The sequence below is a fragment of the Solanum pennellii genome, chromosome 12, assembly GCF_001406875.1.
Source record: "Solanum pennellii chromosome 12, SPENNV200".
Taxonomy (NCBI): Eukaryota; Viridiplantae; Streptophyta; class Magnoliopsida; order Solanales; family Solanaceae; genus Solanum; species Solanum pennellii.
Window position 1 is genome coordinate 10,395,059 of NC_028648.1, and position 17,821 is coordinate 10,412,879.

Genomic DNA, 17,821 nt, shown 5'->3' on the forward strand with positions numbered 1-17,821 from the left:
ATCGGTCCAGGATTCACAGCACGCTCCATTATATACTGTAAGAAAAATTATATTAATTCATATAATATAATTATATTTTGACATATTAATGCCTAGACAGTTCTGCTTTTTATTTGAATCTATAGCTTTGTTGGACCTCTGCGGTAAAAGAGAAATTCTATATTGTACCTCTTGTTTGTCGAGGTTCCTCAGCGAAGTTTTAGCTTTTGAATTGTGAAGAGGAGTACAAGAAAAAAAAGAATACTAATTGAGTAAGTAGTGAGATCATATATGATGATCAAGAATATTTTAACTAAATAATGTTTAAAATTCTTAGTTCTTAACTATGACACAATCATGAAGAATGCTTCCTACTATTAATCTGAATCTAACAAAGAATAACGACATAACTCTCTCGACTTTCAGTTCAAGTTGGTGAAATAACTTGAGTCTGCTAATTCCAAAAGAAAATACTAAAACAAAATCACAAAAATAGTAATCAATCACCCGAACAGTGTTGACGAAGTAGCATTTGAACAAGTAAACAATCACTGGAAAGAAAGGCCATTGGGATCTTTCCTCGGGAATATGCTGATAATTATATTTTGTGAAAGAAATTGCTTATAACACACAAAAAGGAATCTACACTAAATTAGCTGCTAGACTCCCTACATACTTAGGATGTGATATAGTTTTTTTTACTTTGCCAGATTGTACAGAGCTCCCAACACATTCTTAGTGTTGTTTTAAATACAATCGTTACCATTTTCCAAAAAACAAAATCTATACTCAATTAGTGCAAATAGCCGCAGTGACGTCAACTTTTAAGACATCATTAGTGCAACTTGAATCGACACTGGAAGAGTAATAAAGAAAGTTGTGAGAACAATATTCGAAGGAGCGACACCCAAATTTCAATATCATGAAGAAAAAGATAGGTGACAATATTTGGATGGTTAGCAACACATGAAGTATGTTTAACATAAGATTAGCTTCAGTGGAGAGGATTTACTCTGTGAATTAGATGTTCTCTATATGAACAATCCCCTGGATTAGTCAATCTAGTATTAAAAAACATGAGATGAAAAGGTCTAATTCAGTCAAAATATTATTTTTGCAGTACCAATTCAATAGTGTAATTCCTTTTGTTTCTTTCGAATTAAAGATTTTTTTTCTAACTCAATATAGTAATTGAATGCACATATAATTAAATACTTCTTTTTCAACTTTTTTCCTAACAGATTGATTATATATATACTGAAAAAGAGTAAAATTGAATGAGAAAAACGAAAATATATAGTGTAATTTCTTTTGAGTAGTTGAAAGTGATCGAAAGAGAACTTCATAACATTTCAGAAATACACAACAGACTTAACTGGCCCATCGAAATCACTAGGCAAAATGATATCACACTAGACACAAGATGAGATAAATGAAACACATTCAAAGTAAAGAAAATATGAGATGTTAAAGAAATACCTAATTTATATAATTTGTAGGGATGAATTGTTATGTTGTCGGGTTGTGCTACTCCGAAATTTGATTTATTTAGTGTGGGGCCGCTTCAGTTGTCGGATTGGGACCATCAACATTAATCTTCAAAGTGAAAAAAAGCTTAGGAAGCCATGAAAGTGAAAGAGAGAAGGAGAAGGTGAAAATGTAAAGTAATTTTTTTAAATAAAATGTAAGATTTTCTTCCACTTTATAAAGCGTAAGATTTTTTTCCACTTTTTAAAGTGAAAGAAAACGTTCCACTTTATAAAGTGTAATTTTTACTTACACTTTATAAAGTGTAAGAAAAAAATTTCGTTATATATTAAAGATACACGTTATGACAATAACAAAAAATGTTTAGAAAATTGAATAAAGTGAAATTATGTCTTCCACTAAGTTTATATTTTAGTTACTAACTAAAATAGTGACTTATTTTAATCATTTTTGGGAAAAGGGTCTGATATACCCCTCAACTTTGTCATTTGGAGCTGATATACCCCTCGTTATAAAAGTGGCACATATATGCCTTTACGGTTATACAAACGGCTCACATATACCCCTGCCGTTACAAAATGGCTCACATATACCCTTCATTTAATGGAAGTTAAAAAATTAGTTTTAAATTTATATTTATTACTTCTATTTTTTTTTTAAAAATTATTTAGGGGTATATATGATTCTTCTATCAAATTTCAAGGTATATTTTAATTTTTTTCGTACATAAATTATTTTTTGACTTCTTTTATTATAATTATTTGAATTTCTTATTCTTATTTTGTTTTTTTCTTTTATTTCTTAGTTTAAAGAATAAAAAATTAAACTATTTTTTTTGTGTGTATTGTAATTTAATTTCGTATTCGAAGAAAAAATTTGGTGATCTATAATAAGTTTTACAAGAATATTAGTGAAACATAAATAAATTTGATTATCAAAATAATAATTATAAATTATTCATTGAAACAAAAAAAAGTCAAAAAAAATATATGTTTGTAGAGGATTAAATTTACTTCATATGAGATTATATTTTTTAGAAAAAAATAATAAAAATTTAGATTAAAATTTTTATTTTTTTCATTTCCGTTAGAAGAAAAGGGTATATGTGAGCCATTTGTTTACAAGTAAGGGTATATATGAGCCACTTTTATAACAAGGCGTATATCAGCTCTAAATGACAAAGTTGAGGGGTATATCAAACCCTTTTTCCATCATTTTTTATATTTTTGTGGCTTATTTTATTTTCGGACTCCCATTTGGTATTTTTCACAAATTTTTACAGATCCCTACGGAATAAATTGCTCGGCGGGAGGATAATGGCATGAAACTGCTGTGCCCAGTAGCGCCTGGGTGTGAAGTGTCTACAATGGCTGTGTGCACTTCCTCTTTCTTATCTTCTTCTTCTTCTTCATGCCATTCATTGTGCTTTCGTTTCAATCCCCTTCTCTTCTCCTCCGCAAGTCGTCGTCGTCGTTCTACTCTACCTCTCTCCCGTTCTCGTCTTAGAGGTTATCGCTTTTTCGCCAGTAAGTCTCCTTTTGCTACATCTTTTCAGTTATAGTACCGAAATTGGAGTTGAATTGGGTTTAGGGTTCTGCTACCTAATTATGTTTTTATGAATGCAGTTTCTGCGGAAGCAGAAGGCAGTGGTATCTTTAGTTCACCCGAAGTTGCAAAGTCATTTGATTTCAGTAATGAAGAACGCATATATAAATGGTAATATAAAATTTCCATGAGTTCATTTCTGTTATCTTGTTGAATTCTTTGTTTATGTGTTTTATTTCCGGAGTGCCTGATAAGCTAATGTAAGTGGTGGAACCAGGATTTTCATCAAGTAGTTCAAAAATAAGAAGAGGGTTCAACGTCTACTATTTTTTATGATGACAGGGGAAACCCATAGCCACTACCCTTTGGGTGCGTGCACACATGGTAAAATCCCCGCACAATAGCTCACAAACCACATACACATGGTAAAATCCCCGCACAATAGCTCATAAGCCACATAGGAGAGTACGAGCTCGATCTAGGAGACAAACCTTTTGCTTTCGTTGGTAAGGGGTTATATACATAAAAGAAATAAGTTTAATTATGTATAAACAGGGTAATTTTCCATCCAAGGGGTCGGATGACCCTTGAGCCCTTACTAGCTCCATCCCTGAATATCGGTTATAGAGAAAATCTGTTCAGTAGAAAAAGCATATTGTTTCTACCTTGAACTAAAACACCTATGAGCTTTTCAACTTTAAAGTCTTACAGTGTTTGGTATACTTAGCTATTCAATATTAACTTCAATTTACTACCCTTGGAGTGACTCATGTGATTTGACGTCACATTTCTGCATCTATAGAATGATGATTGAATGATCACCTTCCAGTTGTTCACTATCTGCAAAATACTAATAAGTGACATTGTTGATATTTAGGTGGGAGTCTCAAGGATATTTCAAACCAAACATTGTCAAAGGGAGTGATCCTTTTGTCATTCCGATGCCACCACCTAATGTTACCGGCTCGCTGCACATGGGCCACGCTATGTTTGTGACACTTGAGGTTGCATTAAGTATTAAATGACTGAGATTCTATTGTATGCTCTTATTATAGTTCTTTTTGTTCTTCTCCAACTTATTCTTTTGAATGTCTTTCTTGAGTTATACGAGTTCATCATTCAATATATGAAGTAAGTAATAGTATTGCTCTCACTTGCTACTCTATTCTCCTCTTATTGGGCACAAAGCTAAAAGTAAAGTTGAATTACACGATAGCTTACACTAAAGATGCAGTGTCTTATCTTTGCATTATTAAAAATCATTTCTGGAAAATGACTAAGCCAGGAGTAATGGGGCTGTAAAGTGGAGCAGCTAGCATTTAGCTATTTAGGATTGGGTCTGGGTGCTAAAAAGAATGACTAGAAGATGTGGGAGGTGTCCTGGACAAGTGCAACAGTAAATTGGTTCCATGGAAAAGACAACATTTGTCTTTTGGGGAAAGACTTACATTTGTTAATAGTGGTTTAGATGGTATTCCAGCCTATCTAATTTCTCTCCTCAGAATGCTAACAAAAATGAGAAGAAACTAAATTCTCTGAGGAATAACTCTTTCTGGGAAGGAAATGATGATAAGGGGAAGTTTCATGTGGCCAAATGGCAGGAAGTGATGAAGGAAAAGTAAAATGAGGGCCTGGGAATGAGGAAGCTGAAACTGCATAATAAATTTGGAGGTACAATCATGGCAATTAAAGCTTATGGAAACAGGTTATAGATGCAAATTATGGTAAGAGAGATAGTTAGGTTCCTTCTTTAATCCAATCTTCTTATTAAGACAGAGTTTGGAGTATTATCAGTATCTACAGGGTGATTATAAGCAGTATGTTAAACTGAAATTGGGAATGGTACTAAAATCTTGTTTCGTTCTGATATATGTTTGGGGTTTGAAAGTTTAAAGAGAAGTTTCCAGTTTTATATAGCTGCTCCACAAACAAAAATGGGAAGGACACTGATTTTTACTCTAGTAATGTCTGGAGGTGGATTTTCAAAAGAGGCCTAAATGATTTGGAGGTAGGCGAATTTGTCCAATTAATGTAACTGTTGGAATCTTTGTGCATATTGTAGCATAGATTAAGATAGAGTAGGTAGCTTATTTTACTCCTATTGTAATTAGGTATCGATTTGTACTGACCTCCTTTCCTTGTTAGGACATTGTAAACATGGCTCTTTTAAACTCCAAAAGCTTAAGGGAGTAATCAAGCAGAGTTTTCTGTCAAACTCATTCTTTTTCACAGGGTATCACACCTTTTTTTTTGTGAGGAAGCAACAAAACCACTACTATTCCGCGATTCCGCGACTCTCCTGGGGGTACTGTGCATATACCAGTGGCACCCATTACAATTGAAATCCTTGCGCGAAGCTACCTTGAAATTCCACTGCTATAGGGTTACTCAATGCCCTCACATACCACGCTTAGATCCAGATAATTGGTGTCAGGCGCTCCACGTGCCGACGTGTGCGGTGTTTTCCCACATATTCTTTCCAGTAGGGTCGCCCCACCATTCTCACTCACCATATAGAGGTTCGGCCCAATTCGGACCTTTGCTCCCGGTGAAGTGGTTTGACTCACATTCACATACATGGTGGTTGACTCTTTCTAAGTCAGATACTTGAAATCCCCATAAGGAAGCTTGCTTGCTTGTATGTCTTCTCTCATTGAGTGTCCTGACCTACAGGCGTGCCCAGCCTTTTCTTGGCCTCAGCTTTGCATAGGGCTTACTCTTGGATATTGCTTTACCCCGTGATGGTAGGCACATAACACTCGTGCCAACAGCCCCACTAGCCTGGCGCCCTGGCCTCACCAAACTTATTCCCACATGGTATTTAGTGTCTTTCTTTCTTTCTTTCTGTTCATCTCAGCTCTTAACATGAATAGGTATTTCTCACTATGCTCCTTGACAAGATTCGTGCCTGCCCTAGTTCCAAGTTAATACTACATGGTTCGCAGCTCACCATAACATTGTTGCTTGACCTAGAAAGATCGCCTTCTCTGACCACTTGGCTTACCGACATGTCCCAGTTCTCAGTTGAATTTCAGATTGTTCAGAAAGATAATTGTGTTACCAATTTTACCTCATTAAGTTGGCCAACAACTTTGCGTCAATGCATAACATGAACGAAACATCTTGAACTGATTTTCTGATGCAACTGAATTAATGAACCTTCTTTGCTCGAGTTATGCAAGTAGCTGGCACTACATCCCCAATCTCCACCAGGCAATTTAGCGAAGTTCATGTCTTGCTGAACAAAGCTATCAGTCCACTGCTGACAGAATGTGACATGTTGAATTATAATCACATTGAAACAACAGGTGCTATAGCTACTCATCTGCCTAATCTTATAGTATCATACCAATAGCTCAGCATATGGCGCTACAACTAACCAAACGTGCTTCAATCAATTCCTTCTAAAAATGCATCCTCTGTTTAGAAGACATCCCTAAGGATAGGTCAATCAAAAGAGGATGCCCAAAAATCAACTGGTAAAATATAGACAAAGACATAAATAACTATTGTGAAGTGACATGATTTTGAAAGTTGTAGTCCATAGATAAAAAGAGAAGTCTTTTTGGATTATCACATCACACAATTTAACGGGGAGGAATCACACAATGTACTCTTGATTACTGTTGGTCTATTACTTTGTCATATTTCAGCTTACAAAGTGATCATCATATATCCAGGTTTTCTAAATTACTTCATTTCTGTCGTCTCCTTTGTCAGGATATTATGATACGATATAACCGTATGAAGGGAAGACCTACCCTTTGGCTTCCTGGAACAGATCATGCTGGTATTGCAACTCAGGTTCCCTCTACGTCCAAAACTTTACTACTTTTCTCAACTACATCGTATTTTAGAGTTGATCTTATATTGCTTGCCATCCATCCATTATACGTTTTGGTTTCATCCAATTTTGATGAAAAATCTTACTTTCATGAACCATTTTGAGTATCCAAGAACTTTCACTGCGAGCTAGTTGAGTTTGAGCTGTTTTCCAGTGTTATCTTTGTGCAAATGCTCATAGAATGAAAGTTATTTTTGCTTGTTTTGGTGCACGGAACTGTGTTCACCAATGTGAGAAATCTTGATACTTCAGATGCTGATATTAGTTACGGAGTGTTGATGTGTATCTTAGGTGTTCCATCATTTACTTCCTCAAATATGTCTACAGTTTCTTTCTCTGCTGCAGGTTATTTGGTAGTCCTTTTTCTTTTTCAAACTTGTGGGAGTACTTTATCAGTTTAACTTGTTGTGTAATTTGCTCTGCGTGTCATTTGTCCTTTTTATTTTTAAGAATGATCTAAACTATCAAAGTTGTTATTTTGCTTGGGTTTGCCAAACTGAATACCTCTTCTTTCAATTTTCTATGTTTTCCAGTTGGTTGTGGAGAGAATGCTAGCTACGGAAGGAGTAAAAAGGGCTGATTTGGGTAGAGACGAGTTCACAAAACGAGTATGGGAATGGAAACAGAAGTATATCTACTTCTTATTTAAGCTATATATTGATTAAATTCTGCTGTGCTACATAATTTATGGTCATAAAGGTTTTTCTTGGATATGCTAACTGATCAAAAAAGACATTCTTTTCCACCTACATGTCAATTTCTTACGGATCTCTCAAGCTACTTATGAAACTTTATCTATTCATTTTTTTTAAAACATCCAGAAAATGCAGAAAGTTCTGATACCTAGTCATTTAAATGATTAAACATATTTTGTTGAATGATTACCATTCTGGCTATCAGCAAACCTCACAAGTAAGTAAAAATAACGAACACCATGAAAAGGTAAAGTACCAAGATCTTTTTTTTCTTTGATTATTAAGTACCACAATTTCCTTGTTGGATAGAGTAATCTAGTTAGCATTTATTTCTTCAATGTCCCTGTACTAACAACCTCTTCTCCACTAACATGAATATTTTAATTTCTAATTAAAAAGAAAATGAAATGAAAAAAGTAAATAATATTTTCCACAAGTTCTGAAACCATTGAGCAGTAACTAGTTACGGGAAAATTTTGCATGAGAATTTTTAACATAGAATTTTCCTTATTATTCTCTGTTCTGTTAATATATCAATGCGTTGAGCTTTGATGCTCTAAATTGTGTTGAAGACCTAGAAAAATAGAAATATATAAGACACCTTCTATCTATAAAATAAAAAGTAGAAACATGACACTAATTTAGTTCTTGGATGAAAGAGCTTCTTTCTTATGCTTCGTCAGTTTAATTTTATGTGACACTTTTTCTTTTTTTATTTGTTCCAATAAGAATGACATCTTTCTGTATTTTGAAGTAATTTTACTTTAAATTTTTGATTTTCCTAATGATATGCTTTTATAACCGTATGAAAGAGACTTTAATGATATAATGTCCTTTCTACTGCTCCTATTTCTAATTTATTTGATCTTTTTTATCATTCTAATGATATATTGTCATTGTTAATCTTTCCCATTGCTTTTTCAACATTTCCTTCCAATCTAAGAAGAAAGGTTTATTTTATTCTCTTTTATTACTTAGGTATGGTGGAACAATTACTAACCAGATAAAGAGACTCGGTGCTTCCTGTGATTGGACAAGAGAACATTTTACCCTTGATGAACAGCTGAGTAGTAAGACAACCTTCCATTCAGTAAAAGTCCCATCAACTCTGTGGTGCGAACTTGTCTACAGGATATGAATATCAACTCTCTAGGATAGAAAGCTATGATTTCTCTAAGTGGCTTATCAGTTCATTTGTCTTTTACTTTGTCATCCTACATACTGTTTTTTGATAATAGTTTATTGCATCCAAATGTACCCGGTTCTGCATCCAGATATAGATGAGCTAATACTTGTCCAGTGATGAAATGTGCATTATTTCTTGTTTATCACATGTATACATATATCATCCATTTGTATAATAGGAGTCTAATTTTGAAAATTCAATTGTTGCAGGAGCTGTAGTTGAAGCATTTGTAAGGCTTCATGAAAAAGGGTTAATATATCAGGGTAAACACTACTCCCTTTCCAAAAGTTTGTATGTTTTTTAGTAAGTAAAAGATAGAGACTGTTTCTTGATTAAATGAGCTATTCTGGCGAACTCTATTGCCTTGAAGAAAGTAGACTTACCTCAAGAACTTCTAGATTTTCATTTTCCAAGAGTAGTACTGCCCCTTTTTATACTATGGCTTTTGGTTTTTCTATTTTTCTTTTGGTTGAGGGTTGTGGGTGGGGGAGAGAATATGGTAGCTCCTCCGGGACAGAGTACGCTTTTCCTTTTATTTCCTTTTTGGATCGTCTTTTGAATAGATCTTGTGTTTTTTTATGACAACCAGAAGTTAATCATATCAAAGATGAAGTTACTTTACGAACAGATAAAAAATTCTCTTGGCTACAGGAAAGATAAAGGAAGGTTGGGAGCTAACATCTGGGGTATATGGATGAAAATGAGCATAAAATTTCTGCTCGACTGTTTCAATAAGAATTGTTTAATCCTTTACACTAGGTTTACCTGATATTGTTGCTAAAGGATAGCTGTGGGTGGAGACAGCTTCAACATTCTGCAGCATACATAATTGTTAAGCATTTCTTTCTTTGTTGAATGTTGACAACTTAATTTATTCCTGTTCCTGTAATTTTATTTGATCTTAGAAGAGAAAATGCTACACTGTAGAACTCAAATGTGAAATACTTCTGCATATAGTTAAAAGTATTTGGAGCTTCTTCAGAGTGAAATGGCATTTGAGCTGCACCAATTTAATCAAATACTGGACATAAACTACCGATAGTGTTTCTGCAATATGCGTGCTAGTAAACCTAAGCATTATTCTGGATGTCAATTTTCACCTAAATTCATTAGCTTTCTCATTGGAAATTTGCAGGTTCTTATATGGTTAATTGGTCTCCTAATTTGCAGACTGCAGTTTCAGACTTGGTTTGCAATTTATGCAGTTGGAAATATGCTTCTCTTGTTAATTAGTGTTCAATCTCATTGGTTAAAATTGATTGCTTTTCCACCTCAGGAAGTAGAGTATTCTGAAGAACCTGGTTCACTTTATTACATCAAGTATCGTGTTGCTGGAGGTTCAAAGTAAAGACATTGCACTTGCAGCTAATTACTTGTATTTTGTTCTTTACTTTAATTTAGTGTTTTAAACTACTCCCTCCTTTCTAATTTATGTGACATAGTTTGAATAGGCACGAGACTTAAGAAAGCAATGAAGGCTTTTGAAACTTGTGGTCTCTACTATAAAATTGTGAAACTTGTGCCCTTGAGCATATCAAAACATTTGTGTGGCTATACAAACATTTCATTGACGGTAAAATGAGAAATATATAGTTAATTGTTTTCAAATATAGAAATGTGTCGTTCTTTTTGAAATTAACTTATAAGGAAATCACAAAAACTGAAATGGAGTGACTATTCATTTAAGGGATCGTTGAAATGGTAGTATGGAAATGGTACTTCTACCATTCAAGTAGCTTCAATTATCTTTATACTTTTGGTCTTGCTGCTGCTAAAAAGGGTTTTCTTTTACAATAAGTTGCTTCAATCCATGTCCTAGATTTGCTTGTTTGTTGGAGCCACAATCAAATCTAGCTAGTTCACTTAAAAGGAATTGGCATGATCAAGCCTCTTTTGGTTTTGGCGCAATATATATTAAGAAAATTTTTGTATTTCAAAAAATTATTATCTAGTGTTTGGTTGACTAAAACTAAGGAAAATATTTTCCTCAAGGAAATATTTTACAGCAAATGCGGAAACAATTTACTCCTTTTTTGGGTGCATCTCCATGCTATTCTTACTTCATGTCATTTGCTTCTATCAACATGGGAACATCATTACCAGTGTTAGGTGTTAGCAACTTATTTTTTTGAGATAAGAGTAACTTTGCATTCACTAAGAATTCATCATCCAAGGGAGGATGAATTGGAAACATACATCCCACAGGGTGGTGGGCACACCCTCTGGAAGACATACAATATTACAAGTTTCCTATAAAATCGACCATTTCTATGCTTTCCCCTACCAACTCTTGCTTACACCTCCAGTGTTAGCTACTTATTATCCTCATTCAGACAACAAGTACATGCACAACCAATTAAACTTGGTAGAAGGTTTTATGAAATGGCTCTCTTTTGTATAACATTTTCCAGTTAACTTTTCAGAGTCTTATGGTGTAAATGGCTCTCTTCTGTATAACATTCCAGTAAAGATTTAGGAGCTTTATGTTGTAAATAGGTATTAACTCTGACACAAGTGAAAAAGCTGTGTTGCTTGATGTATCATTTGCTCACCAGATATAACAAAAGTCGACACACTTTTAGGTCACTGATAGCGTGCTTTTCAATTTATAACTGCTTGCTGTGAGCCTTGATTGTAGTTGAAATTTAAAATTTCTTATCAGCCAAGCTCTGTGCTTATTTTCTTTTCTCTTTGGCTTCGGCTATTTGCAATTCGCTGTAGCTTATAGAAGGCTTATCCTGTTAGTTGCCTTACTACCAATGTAATTTTTTTTGTCAATGTTCTAATTTGGTTATTTAATTATTTTTTCTTAAATTTTGTCGGGGCAGGAGTGACTTTTTGACAATTGCCACCACACGCCCAGAGACTTTATTTGGTGATACTGCCATTGCTGTTAATCCTCAGGTATATCTCCCTAGACTTTATCTATTCAAAATAGGTTATTTCAAAAGAGAGAATTTTTTTATATGACAATATTTGACTGAATATAGGGTTTAACAAGTTAATTTGATTTATATGTTAGAAGAAAATATTTATCAAGAAAAATATATATTAGAAGAAAATATTAAAGGCTTACATGTTTAAAATTTGGCAATATCGATTATCAAATTAATAGAACATCCAAAATTTTAGATTGATTTGATTTGTATGTAATTTTCACAACTTCCAAGATCTCAGTTATCAAAAATACAGTTTAATGAATTTTGATTTCTTGGAAGTTGTGAAAGTTATATACAAATCAAATGGTGTCTATAATTTTGGATGTTCTAAAATGGATAGTGTTGTATAAATTAAGATGGAAGGTGTATTAGTTTTGGTCAACCCCGTTTTGCCTAAATGACATTCATATTCCTGATTTGGTAAGTAGCGTATTCAGTATGAATGAGATTATTACATTGGTGATATAATAGATATTTTGGGTTATAAGGTGGAGTAGTTACCTACCACTTATCTATACCTACCACTAGGGGACAAAAAGAATGATCATAAGTCGTGGCAAAGAGTCTTGGATAGCTGTAGCAGTAAATTAGTTCCACGGAAAAGACAATACCTGTCATTTGGAGGAAGACTCACAATGGTGTAACAGTGTGTTGAATGGTATTCCTACGTGTTTAGTCCGTCTTCAAAATGCCAGTAGCCGTGGCAAAAGTTTGAAGTCGACGAGGAATTAATTCTTATGGGAAGGTAATGCTGAAACTAGGAAATTCCATTTTTGGTTAAATGGATGATGAAAGGAGAAAAAGAAGGGGGTTTGGGTGTCAGGAACTTGAGGTCGCATAAGAAGAGTTTACTGTTTAAATAGTTTTTGTGAGAAATATAGGAGAAAAATATTGTTGAGTTGTGTATCTACATTATTACAGTGAGACCCCTATTTATAGACACTACATTAGACTCTTTTTCCTACTAGGACACTATATTAGTGTCACGCCCCGAGGCTACCCCCTTGATGTAACACGGGACCTAGGATCACGAGTGACCCCAATTTAACCCTGAGTCTGGCATATCATAAGCATACTGAAAATAACTAAGTAAAGCATGAACTTTGCGGAAGCTGAATCAATGAATATCTAGTGTGGGGACAACACCCAAATAGTCTGAATATATAAAACATACTAAGAGTTTAGTGATAACTGAAACGACCACTTGATAACTCAAGCCTATGCTGAATTGAGTTGCTGGGACATGCCCCCAACTAACTCTAGCAAAATTGAAAACTAGAAATAAAGAAATGAAATGAAAAGCATGTTTATTGTCCTCGAAGTATGAGGACTCACCACTAAAGCTGGTGAAGTCGGAACGAGAATCAATCTAAGAGTGATGTGGATGCTGAGTGTCTAAACCTACACAAAGTATGTTTACTGATGTAGCACAAAGTATGTTTACTGAGCAATGTGGATGAAATGATGTAGCACAAAGTATGTGGATGAAATGATGTAGCACAAAGTATGTTTACTGACCATGCATGATATAAATACTAAGCTGAATAAAAGACATAAAAACTGAACAATACATAACTGAGCAATGATGTAATATGAGCAAAGATGTAGATACTGAAATATAACTGAAAAACTAAACTGAATGCAATAACCAAATACTAATTATGAAGATAACATGCTGAATTGATTATTGAAGTAAATGATGAAAAACCTGGTCAATGCACCAAGAGTCTACCGTGGGAGCTACTATAATCGACATAAACCACGTGAACTAAACGTGGAGTTCGATGCATACACCCCATCGAGAGGACCCAATATACCTTGCCAGGGGCATAAAAGCATGATTGTGGGTGATCACTAATACTGATGCTTAGTAGAGGAGACTTATAATCCTATGTTGGCACGTAGTTGTGGGACTATGAGGGTACGCCTGAACGTTGGCACGTAGTTGTGGGACTATGAGGGTACGCTGAACCCTAGTCCAACTCGGTGCTAAGTCTACTCCCAACTGAACACATATGAAGCCAAAATGCACTAAGTACTGGCTAGCTCAAAATACTGACATGCTAACATAGAATGCAATATTTATATACGGAGAATGTGACATTCAAAATCTGGAACATGATTTTCTATTTAACTGACCTAGTAAATATAATTCATGAACTAAGAAGCGGCTGGGGTTTTCCCTTGTCATAAAAAATAATCATAATTCATGAACTAAGAGAATTTATAAAGACTAGGGTTCTAAGTTTTATACAAGGAATTAAGCAACGTTTCCAAGAAAACATGTCATTTAGATTATGAATACTATAGCAGCTGAAATGACCACAATTCCCAAGATACAAACCCTAAGTCTAAACAAGTTATATGGAATCAAGGAACTGACTGAACTCTAGGGACCTAGTGGATGAAAGGAACCCACTAGTGAAATGACGATATCTACGGAGATATACTTTGGATTTCGGGGCTGAACTTTGAAGAATGCTTCTACTTGATCTTGGAAGAGAAGGTCGCCTCTTTCTCTTCTTTTCGTTCTAACTTGGATGATTTTTAGAGAAATGAGGGTTTTGGGTATGTCTGACTAGATTATTAGGCTTAGACTAAGTAAACGACGTAGATTAGACATCAAATGATGTAGTTTAAGTGCCTAATGCATAGGGGAAAAGACCAAAATGACCCTTACTAAAAAGCTGACGAAGGTGGTCTACGGTGGGACTGACGGGCTGCCGTTTGAACCACTGCCTGTCTGGTCATGGTTCAAGGTCTGCCAGACAGAGCTCCACTAAAACGAGCATAACTTTTTACTTAAAGCTTGGATATTAGCAAACTCGGTTGGCATTGGAAAGATGATTCAATTATCTTTAATTTGAATAGGTCATGAGCCACCTAATTCATTTTGTGCTAAAAGATGACCGTTTGAAGTTGACCCAAAAACCATTTTTCCTCTAAGTAGCTACTAACCCTCACCGATGGCAAGACCTACAGTCCGCAGGTCCAACCATTGACCGTACTGGTCGACCGTGGGTGGGATTAGAGACCAATGTATCTTGGACCCCAACGACGGAACACCACCCACGGACCGTGGACCACGACCATAGGTATCTTTCGATCTTAAAATTCCTCGTGCATGAAATGACGAACCGTCGCTAAGTACTGGAACCTTGACTCTTATGAGAACTTGAACTGGCCAACCACGGCCCCACCTACGGTCCATGGGTGGTTCTTGGTACTCGCACTAGTTTTCTGAAAGACTAGGATTTTCTCCCTTGTGAGATCTGAGGTGTTACAATTACAATCCTTTTCTAAGTAAGATTCTATATACTATTCCTGTTCCTATTATAAGTGGGATTGTATATATTATTCTTGTACCTATTACCATTCTAAACACTCCCCTTAAGTTGGTGCATACAAGTCATATCTACCTAGCTTGTTACACATGTAATTATTATGAAACCGGTGAGGGACTTGGTGAAATGTCTGCAAGTTGATCATTCAACTTCACAAATTTTGTTATAATATCTCCCGAGAGTATCTTTACTCTGACAAAGTGACAGTCAATCTCAAGGTGCGTAGTCCTCTCATGAAACTTGAATTTAATGCAGAATATCGATAAAACACCGAATGATGAGCTCCACTACGAGTCATGCAAAACTCCTGAATTACTGTGCTGAACTTTCCAATCCAAGCTTGAGAAAACTATATCACACTATAGAGTGACTTGCACAATCGACATACAAGGCCACTGGACTCCCTCCGAGCAACCAAACTTAGGTGATTTCTCCATATAGATTTTTTCCTCGATATCATCGTGGTGAAAACATTCTTAATGTGCAACTAATTAGAAGGCCAATGACGAACATCAACCATAGATAGAAAAAGGCGGAAAAGGCTATTTTAGCCACGAGAGAGAAAGTATTACTGTAATCTAGCCCAAATATCTGAATATACCCCTTTTTGGCAAAAGTAAATCTGAAACAGAGAAACTGTCAGAAAACTCAAATTTGCGAAAAACAATGCAGTGGTCGCTGGGAAGTGCTGAAAATCTTGTATAAAATATATGAATCATATCAAAGTCAAGAAACTAGTCAATTTTGAACAAGTTAGTTCTTGAAAAATTAGCCAGACAGGCTCACACGCCAATGAGGTCAGTGGTCACTAAAACCATAGATCTAGCAGCGTCTGAGATCTGTGATCGGTGATGCTGGTTGGGTTTTGGTTGCTGGGGTTTGCTGAACCTTGAGATGGTGTTGGAGTTTGCACAACATTGACGAAAATTAAAACTATTTAAATCACATCGGAGCAGTCACTAGAAAATGCATGGTATTACACAATGAAAAAATAGTCACCGGAAAGATGCAGAGTCTACGTAATGAAAAAGTAGTTATTGGAAAGATGCATGCTACACCAATGAAATATGAGAAAGTAGTTCTTGGAAGATGCATGGTGCTACGCAAATCGAATATGAGAAAGTAGTCATTGGAAAGATGGCATGGGGCTACACAAATCGAATATGAGAAAGTAGTCACCGAAAAGATGACATGATGCTACACAAATTAGATATGAGAAAGTAGTCACCGGAAAGATGGCACGGTGTGATGCAAAGCGAATATGAGAAAGTAGTCACCGGAAAGATGGCACGGTGTGATGCAAAGCGAATATGAGAAAGTAGTCACAAGAAAGATGACATTGTGCTACACAAATTGGATATGAGAATGTAGTCACTTGAAAGAGGCACGGTGCTACTTTCTTTGTCCCGGATGCTTTTGTCACGCACCGAGCCTATACCCTAGGTGTGGCCGGTACCCAGAACCATTACTGGTCCCGAACGAACTTTTGGCCTGGCTTACTACTGAGCGGAAGACTAAACACTTATATGGAAGCTTTAGAGATGAGCATTCAGAACATCTAAACGTACTTTATGAAAAATCTGAAATGTGAATATGAATCACAATAATAATGTTTAAAACATGTGATGATCAAAGACTTAACTGGCTCACTAACTTGCCTATGGTACCGAAAAGTGGTATGAGATCCATAGTACGGAGTGTGGATATTTAGTAGTATCCAGTACTTCAGTTGAAATTTTTTCTTTGCTAATGGTTAGCCTTAACAATATTTCAGACATTGAAATGTTGAGCTAACTTGGAAAAGGAGCCAGTCCATCAGTTTGAGGAAAGTCTAGTGACAAAGTTAATGATTAGACATGACATGGATCAAATTATTCTTGAAAGAACCAGCCTTTTGGTTTATCCTTAATGCCTTTTAGTTTGACAAGTATATGCCTTATTTGGAAGGCATAGAAAAGGTCTGGTAGGCCTCAACCCAAATTGATTTAAGCCTTGGAGGATGAATGCCGTTTAAGTGTGTGTTGATGGAAGTTTATGTTGAGCCAAATAAGTTTGCTCTTACCTCGGTTTTGGATTAAACTATACTAATGCATGCTTGAATCCTTAAATTTCATGCTTGTGAGTACTGAGTATCCCAAACATTGTGTGCTGTCTCACTAATTGTTTGGGTTGTGGTAGTTTGTAGATTGAGTTTCCCATTCACGAATATTGCGTCATAAGACTTTACTTCCTCCACACGTTTTAACTATTTGAGAATGATGAAATTTTTTGCTTATCTGTGCCCTTAATATGTCCATCCACACATTTCTAGGTGCTGGCCGAATGATTCACTGTGAAAGAAAACTAAACAGAACTAATGTTATGCTTACTGTCTATCTTGTCACATTGTATGCCTTCATGTTTCTATGAAGATTTAACTCAACAGAAGTTGGTAGTTTTTATTGTTTCTTGTATTACCGTTCTTTATTGATAGCTTTAAATGATTTGCAGAGGAAATGGAATCCCTTTGCATGCGAATTCTGCAGTTGATACATTGTTGATGCTGTTTTGCAGGATGAACGTTATGCTAAGTATATAGGAAAGCAGGCTATTGTGCCATTGACATTTGGTCGCCATGTGCCAATTATTTCTGATAAGGTAGGGAAAGTTTCTGTTTCTGTAGTCAGACTATGTGCAAGATGACTTTTCTTAGAGCTGAAAGTATATGAAGTGATATCTAATGGTAGGTGAATTGTCACCTAGAGGAATGAGACACAGAGTTGTAATCTAGTCAACCTATACATATCAACTGTTTTTCTTAA

At 35.4% G+C, this 17,821-nt stretch overlaps 1 protein-coding gene across 1 annotated transcript in view; it reads left to right on the plus strand.

Moving 5' to 3' along the window:
• Positions 1-2,740: 2,740 nt before the first annotated feature.
• Positions 2,741-17,821, plus strand: part of LOC107007203 (valine--tRNA ligase, chloroplastic/mitochondrial 2) — a 34,942-nt gene continuing 19,861 nt past the window's right edge. Inside the window, exons 1-11 of the mRNA XM_015205718.2 lie at positions 2,741-2,993; positions 3,093-3,183; positions 3,890-4,016; positions 6,733-6,816; positions 7,390-7,484; positions 8,530-8,621; positions 8,947-9,000; positions 9,873-9,925; positions 10,014-10,081; positions 11,566-11,641; positions 17,574-17,657. Of these exons, the coding sequence (XP_015061204.1) occupies positions 2,789-2,993; positions 3,093-3,183; positions 3,890-4,016; positions 6,733-6,816; positions 7,390-7,484; positions 8,530-8,621; positions 8,947-9,000; positions 9,873-9,925; positions 10,014-10,081; positions 11,566-11,641; positions 17,574-17,657 (1,029 nt within the window). The 5' untranslated portion in view covers positions 2,741-2,788. The remainder of the gene's footprint in view (positions 2,994-3,092; positions 3,184-3,889; positions 4,017-6,732; positions 6,817-7,389; positions 7,485-8,529; positions 8,622-8,946; positions 9,001-9,872; positions 9,926-10,013; positions 10,082-11,565; positions 11,642-17,573; positions 17,658-17,821) is intronic.